At 39.8% G+C, this 16,729-nt stretch overlaps 1 protein-coding gene across 2 annotated transcripts in view; it reads right to left on the bottom strand.

The window, feature by feature from the left end:
- SLC6A1 (solute carrier family 6 member 1) overlaps window positions 1-16,729 on the bottom strand; it is a 62,920-nt gene that overhangs the window by 14,860 nt on the left and 31,331 nt on the right. For both annotated transcript variants that reach the window (XM_074914481.1, XM_074914480.1), the window contains 5 exons: window positions 5,439-5,872; window positions 4,529-4,660; window positions 2,851-2,951; window positions 989-1,098; window positions 737-869 (listed from right to left, as the gene is read on the bottom strand). In XM_074914481.1, coding sequence (XP_074770582.1) covers window positions 737-869; window positions 989-1,098; window positions 2,851-2,951; window positions 4,529-4,660; window positions 5,439-5,673 — 711 coding nt within the window. In that variant the 5' untranslated portion in view covers window positions 5,674-5,872. The remainder of the gene's footprint in view (window positions 1-736; window positions 870-988; window positions 1,099-2,850; window positions 2,952-4,528; window positions 4,661-5,438; window positions 5,873-16,729) is intronic.

Below are 16,729 nucleotides of genomic sequence, written 5' to 3'. Positions count from 1 at the left end.
TCCTAGTCCTCTACACCAAACCTGAGGTCTTAAAATCCAAGTCTTCAGTTGCCACCAAGCCTCATGGCTGTGGCTTTTCATTTCCCTAAGAATTCTTCCAGTCATTTCGGGGAGAGGGAAAGGTGTATGCCCCTGTCAGATGCTGTTTGGTTTCATTCCTGGAGAAAGGTCCATCAACAATATAATTTCCTTTAATTCACTAGTAAATTCCATGTTGCACTCAGAAGCCAGTCAGACTCCAAGAAGCACAGCACACAAGCATGCCTGTGGCAGGAACCACCTACGGCTCTCGTTCAGCATAAGGAGGGAGTAGCTCTTATATGCAATACAGCTTCAACACTTACTTACGTATCTAAGTCCAGCAAGAGCTGTGCAATAAGTGCCGCTTCTCACTGAAGCCGAACCACTGCATCCTCACTCTACTGCTATCCAAACTAGCTAGAATATTCATCCCAGGAACAAGCAGACATTTTTTTAGTCAATTTTATACCTGGCAAAGCCAAGAAGTCTGTGAGTGAACATACCATCTAAGACTGTGGTCAGACCTAGCTACAGAGGAGCCAGCTCTTTCAAAAACATGGTGCTGTAGCAATTCAAGAAAGACAGAAATTAAATACTTCACAGAGCTATTCCAGCAAAACTGTCCCCAGTGCCTCTTACCTCAGGAATTTTCAGAATATTTGAGTAAAATGGGCATTTTTAATTGAAAGGTATTTACAGTGCTTTTTAATCTTACCTTTCCAGTCCAGCCTACCCCCTTCCAGATACAAAAATACACCAGAATCCAGGCAATTGCTAGAGTAATTGCTAGCGGCCATCGTATTTGCCCTGGTTTTTCCAATCCATCAGTCATTTGGTGCATGTTGCGTCTAGAATAAGCCAACAGAATGGTATATTTGACAACTAATTCAGAAGATTGTATATGAATGATAACAAGCTGATCCTTGCATATGCACAGGAATGATACAGAGGAAAATTATCAGCTTACTCCCAGAATTCAACCACGGCACTTGTCATGTTGGTGGTGTTTGCTAAGGTATAATTGGAGAAGCAGCGGTCAGTGTTCCATGGGTTCTCACAGTGTTTCCAAGGAAGAGTCTATTTAAGAAAGAGAGAGAGAAAAAAAATCTAAGCAGTCAAACACTTTTTAAGTAAGCATTACCTCAGGTTTCTCTCTCTCTACTAGAAATGACAGTTGAGTGGAGAACTAATATACTTTGAGTTCTGCAGTGCACTGATCTCCCTGGGGTGCATGTCTGCCACATAAGTTATTTAACTTCATATCAATTTTGTGAATCAGATGTGAAAATATTTCTTTCTTTAATATATCAGCCCAAATGCTCTGGATATGCCTCTCAGCATGTGAGAGCACACTGAGTGCACTACAAGAAATAAGGGCAGCAGCAGGGACCTCCTGGAGGTCCTGTTACCTTTTGTTGCACTAGGGATAGTAAAGGTGTGGTGGTTATTGACCAGAGATTTTAATTCTCCCCTCAGATCAGGGGACAATTAGAAAAATGTAAATTTTCTATTTTCTGCCTGCATTTTCTACATGTCCATTATGCTGTTATCTTTCAGAAGTTCTGAGAAGCAGAACCTGTTTCCACATGATGTCCATTAGAATTACTCTCATATAGATAAAACTTAGATATTCTTCTGCTGGCAAATCTTGGAAACTCCTCTCAGAATATGTTGTATTAGGGTACTGCATGTTATAAATACAAGGATAAGAGGCTTCAAGGGAATTAGAAGTCAATGTTCATCTAATATGGGCCAGTGCACCACTTCGACCGTGACTGACCTTTCACATCAATAACAGATCTGAGGATAAGAAAAAAAGAAACGATCATGTCACTCTCAGACAGTAATTTATGCAAATTTGGTCAATGGATAATTTTCTAAAGCTGAGAACAGGCAAGCATGAACAAAATTTGTAGAAGAGACAATAACTGAACAATAATGCATTAATTATTGAGACTTGTGTAAGAATGCTTCCTCAGATGGCCAAAACCCACAAATCAGACAAGACCTACTCAGCTGATGAATCATCCTTGAGGGGGAAAAAAAAGGCAGTTAAAAATAAAAGTTAAAAGGAAAGAAAATAAACCAAAAATTAACAAGAATGAACAGAAGTTCAGAGCTTCCATTCCATCACAGACTTTCCATTCCATGGGGATTTCTTTAATAAACACCTCCACCATTAAAATGATACTATTTCCCAAAAATCTAAATCCAAAAATCATTTGTGTGGCTGCTATTGACCAAAAAAAAAAAAAAAAAAAAAATCAGTTACACATTAGAATTTTTCTGAGGTGAGTTACTGCCCTAGAAGCTTGAAGGCAAAGGGGTACAAGTACTCTTGTTACCATCGCCAGGACAAGGAGTCCAAAGCTTGAGCATGACTTACAGATGCCTGGCAGGTAAGCAGAGAATTAAGGAAGCATGCTTGCTATTAAAGGGCAGAGACTGATAAGTGAAACCAAAAGGGTAGAGATGAAAGAGCTGTGGCTCTGAAGATTAAGATAAGGACATTTAAACAAATCAGTAAGAAAGAGAAGCCTGTGGCTAATAATAACCTATTATTACGTTTCTCCACTGGTATTCTTGGAATGGAATATTTTCCTCACAGTTTTCTATTCTACATTTCTTGTGTAGAAAAAGAAATTAAAAAGGAGGGATTGTTACAAAATAGTTTTCTGTTAGCAAGAAAGGGCTTATCCTCCTGATTTCTATGCATTTTATGTTAACCTCACACCTTTACAGTAAGACAGATTAATCAGCTTATCTATATATCACTTTGCTTTACATCCAACAAACAATTCCACCCCTTCCCCCCTGCCCCCCACTTACAGTAGTAAAGGAATTATACAGGTAGTATATGGCCCATGAAATAATCACAATGTAGTAAATATTTAGCCAAAAGGAAAGGACTGCAGCAGCTAGTCCCACACCTGTAAAGAAGAAAAGAAGAAACAAAAGAAGGCAACTTTTAGTAATGTTTGTACAAGTGTCAGTTGAAGAGTTCAGAAGGATAAATACAACATATGGGGCAGATGCCATTTATGGAATTCTGTAGAAGTTAAATTTTTAGAAATACCATTATAAAATGGTCACTAATTTGAGTGATAGTTTGGTCATCTATAAGTTTAATTACCATGTCCAGTTCTCTGTGTGTTGTAGTAGGCAGTCACATCTGCTGCTGCTTAGATTTTACAGGTATTTTTTACTTCTAGGGAAAAGAGCTAAATCAGCTCATTCTGTGAGATGGCAGTCCCACAGAAACTTCTGGCAGATGCATGCAAGTTGAGTATGAATTATAAGACCAGCTGTCCATTTAATACACTGATCCAAGAGCTTGATGCTTAGTATAATGCTATTATGTCATCTCAGACTACAGAAATGTCAGGGGTTCCACAATGAGAATGACTTGTCTCCTACTCTACGTGGAGAATTCAGGGGTATTTTAAAATATTCAGGCTGGTGACAGCTACCACATGACACTAAACAGGAGCAAGTGCTGAAAATAATCAGTATAATGCAAAGCAGGATTTATAGCACAGAATCACAGAATCATTCAGGTTGGAAAAGACCTTGGGATCATCAAGTCCAACCATCAGCTCTATTCTACAAAGCTCTCCCCTACACCATATTCCCCAACATCTATCCAAACGATGATGCCTTGCATTGTGTTCCCTACCAACACCAGTAACTCCAGCAAAGTTAGGATACTTATCTGTGAGAAACATTTTCCTCTCCCTGGGTTTTCCCAGTACAAAATTTCCTAGAACAAAATCCACTGTAAACAAACTTTTAGCTCACCCTATGCTAACTGTCCATCCTACTGTGTGAAGTAGTTTATAAATCAATGTGCAACTTTTTCCTCTTCTGGCCCAGGAGTCAAATCAAGAGCTCTTAACTGTCAAAAGATTTAAGACTAGAGGGTGAAAAGCACAGTTTGTGAGGTTTGTAGGTCTGTGCAGAATCTAGACTAAAATCTTGAGGTTCTAAAAAGAGAAATCTTGAATTAGCTAAAATCAAAGTGTGGAGTGAGCTTGTCTTATGCAATTCAGTATGAAATTGCCATCTTTAAAGTGTCTGGCCTTTGAATTTCAATAAAGAACAACAGGAGATACAAAGCTCTGTGACCTTGACTAGAAATAACATTTACCAAATTGCTGTGAACAGAGTTCCATACCTGTTCAGACAAATATTGCTAGATTTAAAATGCTATTTTGAACAGTCTTTATATGTTCCTAACAAAGCAAAACAAAAAGATCAATGTTTTTCAAGTTCAAAAATAAGTTTGTTGAGATTCTAATGTCTAACTCTTGCTATTTTTAATGGGGAATGATTAATATTTTAGTGTGTTTCAAAATTGTTCTTTACACCTCAGAAAGTTAGGGTTTTCTGTAGAAAATAATGGTTTTAGTAAAAATACGAAGGCATAAAGAAACATTCTTGCCCTGTCATTTCGTGCAACTTTTGCAACTTGGAAACAAAGGGAAAATAACTCAAATTCATACTATACCTTTGAACATTGGAGCAAGCTTCCATACTCCGAGGCCTCCTATAGATGTATACTGACCAAGGGAACACTCCAAAAGAAACAGTGGCACTCCAGCAAAAATTAAAGTAAGGAAATAGGGAATCAGGAATGCACCTAAAAAGAAATAAGAAAAGTCTGTTACAGTGGGGGAAAAACACTACTGAGTTCCCACTATTTCCATCCCTATTATACACGAAAAAAAACCCACCTTTTTTTTTCCTATTAAGTATAACTTTTCCAAAGAGTTAGTGGAAATCACGTGTACACTTCTGAACCAGTATCTCAAGAAGTGGAAATATGGGGAAAAAAATATATCTCTTCACCATTTCAATATTTTCTGTTTAAGTAAAAAGCTAAAATGCAAAAGTCTGTGCATTTTGTTGCCTTCATCTATCACAGGAGCATGCAAATAGCAAAAAAGCTTTAATCAGAACTGGCTGCTTTCCAGCTGAAGTTAGCTTTTTATGCTTAGCTCAGAGTCAGTAATTCAAGTTGTATGCAATCCTCTCAAAAAGTGAAACCAAAAGAGAGCACTGAAGGTTTGGAGGGCAATGTGCTACAGTTCTGCTCTAATACCTTTTGGTCTTTTAAGAACACCTGTCAACTAGAAGTTAGAATAAACTCCAGAACAGACCTCAAAGCAGAGCACCACACTCTAAAGTGACTCCAATACTCCAGTTCTCCTGGGCAAGTGTAAAGAAAAAAAACCCAAACACACCCCCCACACCCCCCACCCCCCAAAAAAAACCCAAAACAAACCAACAAGCAAAACCAAAGCATACCTATACAGATGAAAAAGCTATGAAAACAAACTTCTGTTTTACTGATAATTTTTATGGTGAGTTCTAATAAAAAATACATCAAGATTGTAAGAACGAAACAGCAAACATACCTCCACCATTCTTGCCACAAAGGTATGGAAATCGCCACACATTCCCTAAGCCAATGGCATAACCTACACAGGACATAAGAAAGTCAAATTTTCCTTTCCAAGTATCCCGGTCTGGAACATCCGTCTTCTTCTTCTGCACTTTTACTACCAAGGTTTTAGGCTTGTCATTGGTGATCGAAGCATCAACTTCCGTGGATATCTGCCCGTCTGCCACTTTGGTTCCGTTTGTTGCCATGTCTCTGGGTTTGGCGGGAGAGGCTCTGGCAGCAGCCGGACGAGAGATTTCAGCACCAGTCCACGTGGACAGCAGCTTTGCGGTCGCGGGCGCCCAACCAGGGAGTTGGGGCTTGGCAGGTGAAGCGGGACCCCCCAGCCCCCAGCCCCGGGGTGCTGGGCCAGCTAGGCCACAATCCTCTACCAGCTGATGGATCGCCCTGTAAAACACAGCATCACACCATTCGGCGTTGCTTCAGCAGGACTTTAGGCAACTTGAGAACATACAGTGACCAGAGACCTTGCCGCCAAGAGAGCGTCGCAACGCGGTGTCGCACCAAAGAGCTTGGCTCTGCCCTTTGGATTTTTTCTTATTGACTCAGTAGGAAGCTGGGAAAAACTAACATCGTCCCCCAACACGATCTCCAAGCCACAGTTATTCATCTTTTTTTTCCCCCTATAGCTATGAGTCCACAAAACCAAAATAATTCTAAAATGCAGCACCGCAGTGTACGTAGCACATAGCCCAGAAGAGGTTATATCTCTCTTTATATATATATGTAAGATGAGTCAGTAATGAGATTTCTATTTAATAGTCCACTGTACAGTTTAGATAAAACAGCCCAGAAATTGGGCAATGAAACTATTCCATTTAATCGTTCTGTATTTAAAGAAAGTAAAGGAGAATTCTCACAATTGTAAAGTTCCTTTATTTACAAGAGGTTGTGGCTATCAAGAAATAGCACTTGCTGCCTTTAATAGTGAATTTAAAAAGTTATGAACAGCGTGCACTTATCCAACACATTAAAATACTCTAAAATACTCCCAAAGGAATTAAACAATAAACGAGATCAAGCAACAAGACTTAATCCTGGGTAATGGTGCGGAGTTCTACATGTGATTATAGTTAGCTGTTAATAAAAGACAAATGTTTCACTAAGGTTAAATTATAAGAATTCTAAGCACTGTAAGACAACATTTTGCAATAATCACCCCTCAGTTTTTGTTTCCTACTGTGGATTGCATTCTTGCACCTTTTCAAAAACCATTACTGGCACTATATAGATTTTCAAAATTTAAATAAAGAAAGGAAAAAAAAAAATCAAAGAAGCAAATACACATTATGAAAAATGACCTGGGATATTTCAGTCAACTCTAAAGCATGTGTGACTCCTGCAAACTTCTACAGTTCTACTTCAGCTGGGAAAAAAAAAAATAAAAATAAGGTGGGCTAGTCTATTGCATGTCTACTGTATGCCCATTCACTATCAATTTATTGTCAAGTTTCTCTTAACTTCTTTTATTGTATGCCAGTCACCAGTCCTCAAACCAGAGATTGCAACAAATGAAACACTTGCCAGTGTGAAGCTACACTTTACGGCAGTGTTGGCAACGATGGCCATGAGGTCATGCAATGATCAACAATAGTTTTATTTACAGATTTGTGTAAAGGAAGCTTGAGATTATCAGCCATTCACTTCTAATTGTAAAGTGTGTTAAAAGAAACATTATAAAGCATATCGACTGTTATAAACAGTGCTTTTTCTTCACCTTCTCATTTCAGATTGCTGTGTGATTAAAATGCTTATTATAAGCCCACCTCCAACAAGAAATAACAAAAATTTTCAGTTGGAAGCTGAAGAAGAATCAGCTGTAGGTATGTTGGGGTGAGGAGGAAAAACAAGGATCATGCTTGTAACCTATCTCTCTGTTCTGCTTCAAGGTGGGACTCAAAGAGGGAAACTCCATTTATGTACTTTCACCTCCTCACAAGTCCTGTGTACAGATATCTCCCCTTCATCAATCTGTGGAGTTAGTTTTCCATATTTCAATGCAAGTATGTCCAATTTTGTATACCAGTAAGTGTCATTTCTGGCTGTAGTCAGAAGTTTGAGCAGTTCAGGTAATGCATTTCCTTACGCACCAGGAAATACAGTTCACTGTATCAGCAAAATGAGGCTTCTGTTCTGAGGCCGGATTGAGATCACGTTGAAATTTTGACCTCCCCACCTGCACGTTTGTAAATCGGTGGTGTAGGCAGCTCCGAGTACACTAACAAATGTGCAGTTTGCCAGCACCACCTACTGATGAAGATACAGAACTGAAAGGGTTTCTTTTTAGCCAACAGAGGCTGTACTAAGGATCATCTGGGTATTCTAGTACTTTTACAAACAGGTCCTGTTGCAATTTACATTTGGGCTGTGCTTTATCATCAGCAGGAGCTTCCAAGTACTGGAAGAGGCTAAGTGTGTTGAGGATGAGTGGGAAAAGAAACTGAAAACAACATAAAAAACCCCAAATAAACCAACACTCCATGGAGAGATATATATGTATCTCTCATTTGGCTCATAATGAGAGAGAAACTCATCCTGACAGCTGGTGCTCCAGGAAAGGATCTGTGCTGCATCTCCAGACTTGAACAACCAAGCCAACAGGCTTCACCCCCTCGTATCTACAAACTGGCTCTGCAGGGAAGAGCTGGGCACTGAGCCTGCCCTTGCTGTTTCAGCCCCACCGGGCTCTGGAGAGTTGTGGGGATGCGTTAAAGCCTCTGCTTGAACAAAGGCAGTACTTTACTGTAAGTGTCCATGATGAAGATGAACTGGAGGGTTAGTTAGAAAAATCTGCATGAATAAAGCAAAGAACCTGTGATTCTGTGAGTCCTCCTGGAAGAAGGTGCCCCGGCCTGTTTCAATACTACTGTAATGCTGAAACATCACAAGACCCCCCAGCAAGCGTGCACATGTCTATGTCAAGCGGGGCGTGGGGGGGTGACAGCCCGTTGCTTTTAATATTAAAAGAGATTGAAAGCAGAAGTTCAGTCACACGTGGAGATGTGTTCAACTTTATCATACAGCACAACCTTTGGCAAACACCCCATTGCACACACTACACACATTCAGCAAGCTTGTGCAAGCTCAAGGACTCAGCAGAGGCTCATTTTGAGAGGATAGAGGTGGGGACTGACCAGTTTGCATCTGTCCTGCCTGACCTCTGCTGATTACATTATTCTATTTGGAGACCATGCTGGAGATTTTACTGGCAGTGATAGCTATGCGTGGACATCTGTGCCTATATGGCAATACAGCAAATCAGTATGAGATAATGAAAATATGCTTTCATTCTCTAGGCTTGAAAATAGGAGTTTTTCATGCTATGAAAAATAATTTTCCTAAGAAATAACAAGAATAATAAATTACAACAATAGAAATAGCTTCTAACCTCCAATCCACACTCTCCATATACAATAATACTTCAAAAACTATGATTTACGTACAAAAATCGACAGGAACCAGCAATAAAGCAGTAAAGATACTTGGTACATGCTCTCTAATCTGATTAGGCAATAACCAACAACAATGAGATTTAAATTTAAAATTGGTCTGACATGGAATGGGACAGAAAGACACTTAGGTAAACTCTGTGGGTTGGCTTGGGCAAAATTAAATACAAATTGTAGTTGTCAGCCAGCAGAGCAGGTATGATGCTTGTTATGTGATGTTATGCTTTGTGGGAAGAAGATAGAGAGATCTTTTTAATAAGTCGGTCTTTGCTCCCCCGGTTCCTTCATGCCAACACTGAGAGCGCTAGGAAGGGCACAGCAGCTTCCCACCACATTCCTCAGTGCACAATAGAGCTTCCTTGACTTCAGTTACTAGGGTTGCTCAGCCAAGAGGACAAAGCCCTCTAAAACAGGGTTTTGGACACCATCTGGTTGTCCCGCATCACCACCACATTAGAGAAGAATGACTTGAGAGAGCCAAGCACACATAGCAGCCAAGGTAATAAGCACAACCAGGGAAACTGGAACAAAAAGAATGCCACTTAATTAATAAAAGCATTTTTCTCTCTCCTAGTCTGCATAAAAGTGGATTTGAAGAGTTTAGAACTGGCTGCATAAAATGAAAGCGAGCAGCAATATTACTATCATCTTTCATGAGTAATATCAAAAGGCAAGAAAGAACAGTTCAAAAGCACACACACTCAGCAGGAAACCCCAGCTCCTTTAAACGATGAACCTCTGTTACGTTTAAAGTTCATTACTCCCTCCCCTCCAATCCACTGCATTTCTGCCTCCCCGGAGAGCAGCAGCTCCAAGGGCTCCACACAAGGCAAGACTCTGGCAGCTCCATTCAAGAAATACTGAAGAAATGCTGTTATATAAAATACCACATTGGCTTCATAAAACTTTAAAGGTGTTATTCCTCTAACCTGAGTGGGACTCCAATTGAGCCCACTGTGGCTATGAGTTATTTGCACTTATGATTCTATTTGTATTGCACAATCAAGTCAAAAGACTGCCATCCATATGCTGAGTTTCACAGCAAAATATATACCCTGTGTCAGCAGTATCCTATGAGGTGGGATTAAAACACTGAAAGTGTAAGAAGAGGAGTGCTGAGCTCATTGGACTTCCATTCTGAGATGTCCACAAGGAGAGCTGTTTTATTATTCTTTTATAGGAGGGATATCGTTTGGAAGTAGTAGCAAAACACTGCGCACAGACAGTGCACACCAGGTGATATCACACATGCTCTTCTACCACATATATACAGCAGAAACCCATATGCATTGAATAATGATGTTACTAATTTTTCCTACTGGTACTTTAGATCTCTGGTGAAAAATCTGGCTCAGCTGTGTGGACTTCTATAGTGTTCATTTTGATTCAATACTTTCTGCAATGCTCGCTGGCCCAAACAGCTACTATGTCACCTTTGGTTTCTTAACAAGAGAAGAATTTTCCTTTATGTACAATTGCTAAATTGCATATTGTAACAGATCACACAAAGAAAAAAAAAAAAAAAACAAACACAAAAAAAGCAACCCACAAAGAGACAAAACAGACTAATTCCTTTTGGTTCACCTCTCCTGAACTTCCTTGTAGTCTCTGCTGTTCATGAAAAGCCATCACAATTTTTAGAAGTGTTTCATAGTGTTTGTTCACTTATTTAATTTCTTAAGATGGATATGGGGAATCTGGCATCACTGTGACAAAATCAGTGATGCCAGTTGCATCTGCACCAGCATCTGATTCCCCAGCTGAGTGCTCCACAGAGCTCTGGCAAACCATGCTGAGCAAAGAGAAACTAAAGCTGACTTGATCTTTTGCAACATGAAATAACAACTGCAGCAAGAATGATCAGAGGCAAGACAAATGTGGGCAGGAAAAGCATAGCTATTCCAGAAGATGAACTACAGGCAATTTTATTTTCACCACAAAAATGTGCAAATTCTAAATACCACTGTCTATATTTTCCCTTTGATTTTACCTAAAGGAATTTAAAAGGGTTTGAGTTTTGTGCAAGTGCCTATTTGTGGAAAAGCTTGATAGCAACAGGGCCTTATCTCAGCAATACTGTTGGATTTTAGGTGAATTTAATGGCATGAGACTTTCTGTATTGTCTTTTCTTGTATTTAGCTTGAATAAAATAAATATTGCCTCTTACTATTTTTACTGACTAATAAAATATCACTTCACCCTAATTCCCATGTTTAGTCAGTGAAGCACATTAGGTGTTCCAAAGATAATATAGCAACAAATGAAGGACCTCAGCTGGATCGTAGTACTTCTGAAGTTGGCCCAAAACACAGACTGTGTAGGATCTCAATTAGATTGGTTGCTTGTCCATAGCAGTTTGTTATTTTCAAGTTAAAAGCTTCCATTTTCCCTATATAAGTCTACATTTTGATTTTAACATAATCTTCCCTCTGATAAATAAGTAAATCAGATACACAGGAGTAAGAGTGCCACAGATCTAAGCATCTGTCTGATTAAATTTGTACAGTTAGCTACATTTCTTTCACTATTGACAACAGCAGCACTTGCAGAAGGAAATCCAAATTACACATCCTCTGAACACCTGGTTGTATGAGCCGCACATTCTTTGCAGTTCTCTACTCTTTCTTCTTAACATATATAAATATACATTGTATATTTACTTTGCTGAGGCATTTTGGAAAGCTACACATGCTTAAACATGAAGTGGTAATCCACAAAAGCTGCTGCATCTGCAGGTGGTGTAAACTGATGTATTGTTGTCAGCTGAGAAAAGGTGAGCTATGTGCTAGAAAATCTTTAGAGGGTATATAAAAGCGTAAAAAATGCATTAAAAACCTACATGCTGCACTACAAAGGTCTTATTTTATGAACAGCACTTTGTTCTGGTTAGGGAAAAAAAAAGTATGAACGCTTGGTTGAATAAAGAATTATGAAACAGGCTTCAGTAAGATGTACTTACAGTGTATTTTAGAGACATAGAAACATGTCCTGTACACTGACATTTCCTCCTCCACCTCCCCAGTCACCTCTGCTTTGAAGAAGTTACCCAAAAGTGCTGCTTGGACTGGAGGTTTTTTGAATACAGTAAAACAACTAAAAATAACTATTATCACATCACTTATTTGATGTAGCAAGTATAGTCATTCCAGCAACAAGAAGCAGGGTTAGCCAAAAAACAGGGTTTTGATCAAATTAGTACGAAGGTATCTAAGAGAAGATATTTAAAGGAAGCAGTTTTGAATGCTTTTAAGCAGGTTAAGATTGGTCAAGTTTGTATCTTGCAGTGGGACCCAACATGACTGAAATTTGATGAATTTTTTTTTTAGTACTGGGACATGCATAGTGACATGCCCTTATGTGACTTCTCTGATGTCCAATACAAGCTTGTACACTGCAACTTTTCAGGAAATCGATTAACTTTCATCTCTTGCCTCTAAATTGATTTTATGAAGTTTGTAAATAGAAGTCTTCAAGACATTAGATTCTTCTCTGTCAAATACAGCTGACCCCCATCAACAGGTTCAGAAGTTATCGGGAGCAAAGCTGCAGGCTGTCAAATGATTGCATGCACCCTGCTTCCTCAAAGAAGTGGGATGACACAACAGATGCCAACTATAGGTTTACAGTATCTTAAGTACCACTAAAATATCCATCTCTCACACCTCAGATTAGAATATATGCCTGGAAGGCATCAGTTTGGAGTGAAGGGGAGACAGGATAGAAGTGGTAGGAGCTTCATTCCCTTGCCCATTTGTAAACATTTACGGAGAGGTTTCGCTCATACTGAAGAAACACAGTGACACCTAGTCCTTCAGGCTCTAAGGCATGGCATGAAAACTCATCTGCTTGCTCCCAGTTCTAGCTACTCTTAAAGGAACAAATTTTGTCTGAAGCTACCCAGTAGAGCCTACATGTGAAGGAAAGATAAAGAAAATAGTTTCCTAAAAATATTCTGTCTTGCCTCTCCTTAAGGTGTGCCAGCATTTCTATAGCACTTATCTGTCTCTCATGGGATGCACAAGTTGTCACAAGAATCTGAAGCAGTGATAAAGATGGCATGTATAACTATGGTTTAAAGACAGTCACACCACCACCAAGAAAGAAAACCAGCATCTTTTCAATTTTCCAGTCCTCACATGCAAGAATAATTCAGCACTTCAGAAAAAAAGATGAAAAGCAGAAGCCAAACATCACCAGAACTGCTCACATTTCTGTGGCATACAGGGAACCCTTTTGAGATACCTGCGCAATTTTGAGCCCAAACCACAAGCATTTACTCCCTAAGTCCAGTTTCAGTTCAGTAATGAGACTTACATTCAGCTTCTGTAGTGCACAGAGCATTCCTGGTGTGAAATTCACCCTTGATGTAAAAGATAACAAAGGTCTAACCTGCAGAAAGAGCTTGACTCTCATACAGTACTGCTGTCAGGACATATTATGGTCAGATCCTTAAATAAATATTTATCACTTCACCCTCCACAAAAATGTTTCATAGTTCTTTTTGAAGAACTTAATAGCAAAGGTGTACCTTTGCAATTATCAGGGATTCTGTAATCACCCAGAAAAGTCCACCAAAAAATACAAAGCAAAGAAACAAACAAGAAACAAGTTGTACAATCATGAAAAGTGCAGGCATATAGCCCATAGTAAGATTACATTTGGAAGACAATAAATTTTGTTCTTCTTGTTAACATCAGGATAAAGCAAAACACACTTGCACCATAAGTGCAAAATTATCCTGACAATCTTGGGAGTCTTCTTGAAGCCTATGCCAAAAATGGCAATATTTTCTTATAAGCCTGCAGTGATTTTTTTTCCATCTGGACTGTGTATAATTTTTATTTAAAATAGACAACTGATCATGGAGGGAGATGCAAGGAGAGAGAAACTTTTTCCAGTCATCATGGAATTATATCAGAACTGAGTTACTGATAATCAGTCTCTTACAAAGCTTTTATACTGACTAACATTACTTCCCAATCAATCACAGCAATTTTAACAAGGCTGTTGGTAGCTATATTTGAGTATATTATAGCTCAACTGCCCCTACTACTCTATATTTACACATAAAAAACCTTCTAGGCCAAACTTTGAATATATTTCTAGCAATTCACAACAGAACCAAACAGCCCTTACAATGTGGGGTACCTGCTTGCTTAGACACTTTGGTGATTCCTACCTTATTGAATACCGTGTTTTCTTTGCCGTTTCCATTGTTGTATTTCTTTGCAAAACAGTCTTCGTCAACATTTCTATTATTAGCTTCTGGACTGACTAATGCAACAAAATATAATCATTACCATCTACTGCAACCACACATCTACTTCTAGTTTCACCACAGTTAGATATTCAGTAAGACTTGCTCTAGAGAAGCTGCCTAGCTAAGAACAGCATTCCCATGCTTAGCTGGACTCTCGTCTAACTGAATGGACTCCCATCTATCTGAAGTTTTATAGAGCAGTGTTATAATCTAAGCTACTGCTGTATAAAAATGGATTTGTCCATTGTTCTTCACATTAGTTGAGTATCATTCTTTAGCCCTAATAAGTAATAATAAGCATTTGTGTTGTGCAAACCCTAAGGCCTTCCCTCAGAGCTCACACTGGTTTTCAGTTGAGAAAATGCAACTGCTAGGGAACATGGAGAGGTTCAAAAAAGGTCATGACTGGTGACAGTCAGCATCTTGGTTGATGCTCTCTTAGCATCCAGTATCCCCTTGCTGACACCCGGGAAATAATTCAACATACCAGGTCCCTCTTGGCCACCGAAGCAAGTCAAATACAAGTTAGTGGAGCCGTGGATTTACTGTCCTGCTCTGAACCAAAGAAATCAAACACGGTTCTGATCTACAGGTACTGCCAGTCACATGATTTGCTTCCCTTACATACCCTTTTCTCCCATCTGCCCCTCTCCCCTTTGCTTGGGAGCTGAGGGTGGTACACAGCCTGCCCATCTGCTTTTTCCCCACTGGCCCCTGTTTTGCACCCTGATTTGGTATTTGTGATACAGTTGCCCCAATAGTTTCTGCCTTGGCCAGAGCAGTTCCACCGAGCTGCTGCAGGCAGGAGCTGGGCAGTTCTGACTTCCTGCCTTAAAGGCATTGAGCTTCTGCTGGCTCAGAGCTGCACAAAGACGGGACCTTGGAGACACACCAACGCCAGGAAGCCAGGACAGAAAAAGGGAGCAGCAAGTACAACAGAAAGGCAAAGTAATTTGCCCAAGAAGTAGGCTGGGGCAGAATTTAGAGCAGAGTTTCTCTGAGTGCCAGTGCAACCCCTAACCTTCAAATAATAATATTGTTACACTTCTTGAATAGCCTCTTTTTATTTCCAGCATGTACAAATGATTAGGTATGAAAGACTCTTTGCCTTGTGAAGCCAAATAAAGGCACATAAAGGCTCCTGCAAAGATCACAGTCTCCCTTTATGCAAGAAAAAAAAAAAAATCTCAGTGTAAGTAACTTGAAGTAGCATTTGTTATTTAATTTTTCCAGGTCTGGCAAGTTGCATGTTATTGTCTTCCCAAAGAAGCGAATACCCAGAGACACTATAGTGACATTTGCTGGCATGGAGCCTTCCACTAGGGAAAAGAGATGGAGGAGGTGGTCCTGCAGTGCTGCGGGAAGGGTGTCACTGTGCGAGCTGGACTGGAGCATGGCAGCACCCCTCTTAGTGAGACTAGAGAGCTGCTCGACCTGCTCCTTTAGAGATGACTAGGGGTCTGCCATTTGCACAGGCTGGTGGACATAGGAGGGAAGAACTAACTGTATGAAACTGGTCCACTAGGCCAGTGCCCCGTAGCTCAGGCCAAATCTGCCATAGCCAGTCCCAGGACAGCCATCATGTTGGGGTTACTAATGTTGTCAGAAGCCTATGAAAGCTGGCACGCTGCCTAATTCAGTGAGAGCTGCTATGTTCCTGAAGACCTGCATATTTCCTTTGGTGAAAACATGATGTAAAAACATGACATATAACACTCTGTGTTCCTTCTGTACATGCTGATCATGCCTCCTGGGATTTGGGTTTGTTTGAGGTCTGTAAGCATCTCCCATCTGTCACGGTGTAATTTTTATTTTTTCTTTGAAGTGTTATTGTTTTGGGCAAGAGTAGTTAGTAACATATTGCTCCAAATGTCAGAATACATCAGAAAGAGCATCACTTCAGTCTGAAGTTTCTCATTTAATGCAGGCACTGACTACTGATCACCAGCCTGTGAATGACCTGGTTTGTATCAACACTGACAATGCCACACTGCTATAAGCAGCCCACTGTTGAAGGGAGGAGCTGCAGCAAAGGCAACGCTACATGTTCCATGCTGTATGCCCTGACCAAACTTTCAAAACCAAAATTCACAGAATCTGATTCAAACACCCAGAATTTCCCTAAATGCAGTGCTCCTCAACCTATAATTTCCCATGTAACTCCCAGCACCCAATCAGCCAAATTCAGACCAGATAGGGACTTAAAATGGGTATCTAATCTGAAAAGGCTGTTGTTAACTCTTAATGGTTGAAAAGGCCTATCTTCACCAGTGGGGGGAGGGGAGAGAGAGAAATAAAGAGTGTGTATTCTTTGTATTAGCCTTAAAAAAATACACAAGTTCGTTTCATGCTTCACTATGAAGACAAAAGGCCTAGAAAAACCATTTTTGTAAAATGATGATGAAGAAAAAGTCGTAAAATTTTCAAAAGCTACGGTGTAATAAAAACAGACTTTGGGCAACAAAAATGCTGCATTTTTGTGCTGGGTGTCTCCCTTGCTTTAACATACTCCTTTATGCCACCTCCAGTTTCTAA

This window comes from Athene noctua, chromosome 10 (assembly GCF_965140245.1).
Source record: "Athene noctua chromosome 10, bAthNoc1.hap1.1, whole genome shotgun sequence".
Taxonomy (NCBI): Eukaryota; Metazoa; Chordata; class Aves; order Strigiformes; family Strigidae; genus Athene; species Athene noctua.
This window is presented reverse-complemented; position numbering and strand designations above follow the sequence as displayed.